At 34.8% G+C, this 5,875-nt stretch overlaps 1 protein-coding gene across 1 annotated transcript in view; it reads right to left on the bottom strand.

Annotated features, from left to right (window-relative positions):
* Nucleotides 1-1,758: 1,758 nt before the first annotated feature.
* Nucleotides 1,759-5,875, bottom strand: part of LOC102841261 (caspase-1-like) — an 18,113-nt gene continuing 13,996 nt past the window's right edge. The window contains exon 10 of the mRNA XM_006833956.1: nucleotides 1,759-1,857. Within this exon, the coding sequence (XP_006834019.1) occupies nucleotides 1,759-1,857 (99 nt within the window). The remainder of the gene's footprint in view (nucleotides 1,858-5,875) is intronic.

Genomic DNA, 5,875 nt, shown 5'->3' on the forward strand with positions numbered 1-5,875 from the left:
TTTGTCTCAAATTTTTCATTGATGACCTTCATAATTCTGGGATTCACATTTAGGTCCTTAATCCATGTTGAGTTGGTTTTTGTATAAGGCGTGAGGTGAAGGTCTTGTTTCAGACTTTTGCATATTGTTTTCCAGTTCTGCCAGCACCATCTGTTGAAGAGACTATCCTCTCCCCATGTGATATATTTTGGTGTTTTGTCGAAGATCAATTGGCTATATGTAGATGGGTTAATTTCTGGATTCTTGATTCTGTTCCATTGATCTATGTACCTTTCATTGTAGCAGTACCACGCTGTTTTGACCACTGTAGCCGTGTAGTATATTTTGAGGTCGGGGAGTGATTCCACAAACTTTTGAAGCCCCTTTTTATAGATTTAAAATCATTTCAATAATGGATTATCTGTAAGTACAAAGTATGATTGGTCAAATAAAAATTCAAAAGGCAAGTTAAACATACAGTTGGTGAGAGAATTGAAATATAAATATAAATGATATTTGGAATGCAGGATTTCCAAGATAGTAAATCTTTTCTGGGGCAGACCATGTCAATTTTCTGCAGATAGCCTCTTCTTTCTCCCATGGAGTGACAAGTAAATTTGAACTGCTGACCTGGTGATTAACAGACCAATGCCTAACTCACAGCACCATTAGTTCTTCCTAAAAAGAAATAAGGAGATGGAAAATATCAGCGAAATTAAGAAATGTGGAAGCTAGCATGAGAGTATCAAACATATGTCTTTATTTGTTCTATATTTCATAAAAAAATTCTATCAATGTAGTGACTTTAAACAACACCAATTTATTATCTCATAGTTCTGTATGTTAGGTGTCTGACACAGGTTGTTTTTCCTGCTGGAGGATTTGGGAAGCTCATTTAGGTCTTGATTGGGTCTAGTTCTGTAATTGTTGAACTAACTTTTCATTTCTGCTGTATTTTCTGGCTGTCAAGTGGGAGCTGTCCTAAACTCCTAGTGGCCTCTCTCTGGTCTTCACACATGTCAGAACCAGAAATGATGTGTCAGAGTCATCTCACATTTGGAATCTCTCTCATTTACCCTTCTGCTGCATCTCTTCTGTTTCCAGCCAGAGAAAGTTGCCTCCTTTTAAAGATTCAAGTGTATGTTTAGATCTGTCCCACTCAGATTATCCTAGATATGCTCCTTTTTTTGTGATTAGTGGATTGGTAACTTTAATTAGCTCTACAAAGTTGTTTTTGCTATGTAACTCGCCATATTCATACTTATAGTACCAAGAGGTAATGATCATGGAGGCCAAATTTCAGCCTATCATCTCTAAGTTAAAGAGAATAGAAAGAATGACTGAGAGACAATATTTAAAGAGAATTGTTAAGTATTGCATCTGAATTGAGAATATCAGAATTGTGACATACATGGATGCACAGCGTTAGGAAGTTCAATTTATTAACATAAATACAAAGAAGATAGAAGTTATAAGAATGCAAGAATAAGACAATAATAAAAATATATTGTGTCATCCATGTGAGAATTATCTATCACCACCTTTGACCTCTACTCCAACCAATTTATCGATTTCTGTTAGCATAGTGATTATGAATCAGGCTGCTAATCTCACGGTCATCAGTTCAAAACTACCAGCTGTTCCATGGGAGAAAGATGAGACTTTCTGCTCCTGTAAAGATTTACAGTCTAGGAAACCTTGTATAGGGTCATTATGAGTCAGAACAGACTACACAGCACATAACAACAACAATAATATCATTATAGGTACTTACTAATCTTAATTTCCTGGGAAGAGGTAAAATTTTTTGGGCATGGAGAGTCTTTCAATGGTGGGCATCTGGACTTTAACGCCTGGTTTTTCAAAGAAGTATTGAACCTAAAAAGAAAAAGAAAGTTTTTGATCCTGTCCATTGTGTAGTATCAAAGAAGTTCCTGCACCATGGGCCAACATGACAATCTTTGGAACTGAAAATATTTTCAGATTGGTGAAGAAAGAAGAGCTGTAACAACTCTAAAAAAAATTATCAAGTCCTTAATTATTCAGATAACTTCCACTGGCACTCATAAATAGACACCCTAAATCAGAGACTAAACTTTTCCTTTAAATGAAAGTCTCTATAAACCTTAATTATTCAGTTAGCTTTGTTTTTGATTCCCGGATTAAAAATAAAAGCACTTTGATGGTGGTGGTGGTTATGTGCTGTGGAGTCGGTTCCCACTCATAGCGACCCTGCGTATGGTTTCTGAGGCTGTAAATCTTTACAGGAGCAGAAAGTCTCATCTTTCTCCAGTGGAACAGCTGGTAGTTGCAAACTAAACTGATGTTAGTAGTCTGACTCATAACCAAAAACACTTTATTGATGTAGAATTCATACATTTAAGTGCCATATTTAAGATGTACAGTTTGAAAAGCTTTGAAATAAGTGTATACTAGTAAAACCTCACCACAATTATATACTAGGATAAAGATAGCCTACTGTCTAAACTTTCCTCGTAATTATTTTTTTGTAATCTGTACCAGTCCCCCATCCAATTAACATGAAAATAAAAGTTAGATTTTTTTAGAATTTTATATAAATAATATCGTACAGTATTTATACTTTTCCATCTCACTTGTTTCAGTTAGCATATTTATTTTGAGATTCATCCATGATATTGTATGTATCTGTAGTTTATTTCTTTTCATTGCTGAGAAGTTTTCCATTTGTGTGACTATACAAAAAATGCTTTATTCTTTCAAATGATGATTAACATATAGACAATTTCCAATTTTAAACTATTATAAATATGGCTGTTACTGATATTTATGTTAAACTATTTTGTAGACATATACTTTTATTTCCTCTGGGTAAATATCAAGAACGGGAAGGACTAGAACATGTAGTAGTTGTATGATTGACTACTTAGGAACTTTTCAAAGTATTTTTAAATTGCTATTTTGTATTTACACCAACAGTTTATGAGATCCAGCTCCTCCACATAAACCCCAATACTTGCTATGGTCATTCTTTTAAATGTTATCCTATTCTAAAAGGTGTTCAATATTTTTAATTTTAATTTTAATTTATTTTTAACTCCTGGGTAAGGAAGTTAAACATCTTGTCAAGTACTGATTTTCCATGAGTATTGTTTTTCTTTTTTTTTTTTTTTTAGTCAAATTTCTATTCAAATCAAATGTCTTGTGATGCATTTTGTTTTTCTGTTTTGTGTTATTTTGAGTTTTGAGAGTTCTTTGTCTTTTTAGTAATTATGAATAAAAGCTCATTATTTGATATTTCTTTGCAATCTACAGTTGTTTCTAACTAATTTTAGAAAAGCAGACAGTTTTACTTGTGATGAAGTCAAATTTACAATAGGTTACTTGTAATGGATTATTCTTTTAGCATATAGTAAATTCTCTCTCGCATAAACCAACGTTCCTCATTTTTCCTTCTAGAAGATTTTATATATAGATTTTATCTTTAAGTCTAGGTTAATTTTATACATGGTGCTAAGTTAATAAATAATTCTTTTTATATATACAGAGATCTAATTGTTTTAGTGTATTTGCTGAAAATGTATCTTTTTTTTGCACTGGATTATAGTAATAATTTTGTTGATAATCAGATGTATAGATAGCCATGTTTAAGTCTCTTTCTGATCTCCAGATTGTCTTAAAGTAGCACCAATACGACAATTTCCCTGGTACAATAACTTGATAATGATCCTTGCAATCATACCAACATTGCTTTTCTTTTCAAAAGATGTTTTGTCTCTCATAGTTTCTTTGCATTTATAAATGCATTGTGCAAAAAAATTGTCAATTTGTACACAAAATTCCTGTAGATTTTTAAATTATTATTATTGGTAATGAATGAATGAATTTAGGGGAAAATTAAATCTTATTTGTACTGTATCTTCTGGCCCATAGACATATTATGCCTGTCTATCCACTAATTTAATTATTCTTTAATTCTTCTAACCAATGTTTCATATTTTGCTGTGTATAGGTCTTTTTTTTTTTTTTTTCACACCAGTCATTAAACTGATGACTTAATTTGTCATTACTACATAGAACATCAAATATAAAATCCTTTAATATTGAAAATTGAGGCTTGAATGTTCTCTTTATTTCTTTCATTTTGAGAAAGGCTGAGTATGTTCTTCCCTTTTAGTTTTCTAACTAGGTCTTACACATTTCTTTTAATATTTGACTTTGTTTTCTTGAACTGCTAGTTGAAATACTCAGGTCAGCTCTTGTACTTCTTCATTTCTTTAATTTGCTTTAGCATCTCTACACTTGATAGCAAGTTTCAGAGTCTCTTCTGACATACATTTTGGTCTTTTCTTTCTTTCCTCTCTTTTTAATTTATGTTTTATTGTGAATTATGTGATAGTTTACATGGGAGAACATTAGCTTTACTTTCATCCCGTTGTATATCGTTTCATTGCCATGGTTACAATCCCCTCCATGGATCATCAACCAACCAAAGGGTATACACTACAAGCTTGCCCCTTGGTCATCAGCACACAGTCCCTCTCCCTCTCTGGGTCTAGACTCCCCAGCCACTTCATCTCTCCACATCATTGTCTCTGCCTCCATCTCTGGTGTCACTGTTTCTCTGGGTAGGGTCCCGCACTCCACTTTTCTCCCTTAATGGTCCCAGGGACCTCCACTCCTGGACTGCAAAGTCAATCACTCCCCTCCTTTTGCTTCAAATGTCAACCTTTACATTTCCGAGCCACATAGTCATTCCTGATAAGAATTATTTACTATTGTACCACAAGAGACCTATCTACATCTCTTTCATCAGCCCCACCCAGACAGACTGGATACTCCTCAGTGAAGATTCTACCTTACTCCACACCCTCTGGATCTAGGTTCCCTCTAGAAAGTTTGTAAAACAGTCACTTCTTGCCTTTGTAATCTCCCCCTCCCCCCATTTGGGGAAGCCAATGTCCAAGTTACCCATCCCTGTCTACTCTGCATATGGAGGGGGTGGGAGTGTATAGGTCTTTAACATATCTTCTCAAGTCCATCCATCTGTAAGTATTTCATTGATACAAATGGTTTATGCAGGTGTGTCACTGCAGGGTAGGCACTGGGCTGCTAACCAAAAGGTTTGTGGCTCAAACATACCAACAGCTCATAAGAAACCCTATACAGGGTGGCTATGAGTCAGAGCCATTTCAATGGCACTTAACAACAACAACTAACCAGAAGGTTGTGGGTTCAAGTCAACTAAAACATTGTGAGTTCAAGTCAACCAAAAAGTACCTTGGAAGAAAGGCCTGGTATTCCATTTCTCAAAAAAATTAGTCAGAGAACAGTTTTAATCTGGTATACATAGGGTTGTCACGAATCTAAATGGATTGATAGCAACTGATTTCATTGCTATTTCATATATACAGGATACTGTAAATACTGTTGTTAAGTGTTGTCAAGTTGGATTCAACTCATAGCAACCCTTTATAGGGTTTCCATGTTAAGGTTGATTTATTTGAACTGCCAACCTGTGGTTAACAAATCCTAAATGATTTGTTGTTGTTGTTAAGTGCCATCAAGTTGATTCCAACCCATAGCAACCCTGTATAGGGTTTCCAAGTAGCAGCTGGTGAGCTCGAACCGCTGACCATGCAGTTCAAATGGTTTTGCAGTCTGACGCATTACCCCACAGTGTCACACCAGAACTCCATACTAAATGATAGTGGTTTTCAAATTTTAATATTTGGTTGCTTCTTGTTAGTAAATAGAAATAAAACTCTATTCTGATCTTGTATTATAAAATCTTGTTAAAATCACTTGCTGATTTTAGTTGTTGTTGTTGTTGTTAAGTGCCGTCGAGTCGGTTCCGACCCATAGCGACCCTGTACAGGGTTTCCGAGGGTGTAAATCCTTACGGGAGTAGAAAGCC

The sequence above is a fragment of the Chrysochloris asiatica genome, unplaced genomic scaffold, assembly GCF_000296735.1.
Source record: "Chrysochloris asiatica unplaced genomic scaffold, ChrAsi1.0 scaffold00008, whole genome shotgun sequence".
Classification (NCBI taxonomy): domain Eukaryota; kingdom Metazoa; phylum Chordata; class Mammalia; order Afrosoricida; family Chrysochloridae; genus Chrysochloris; species Chrysochloris asiatica.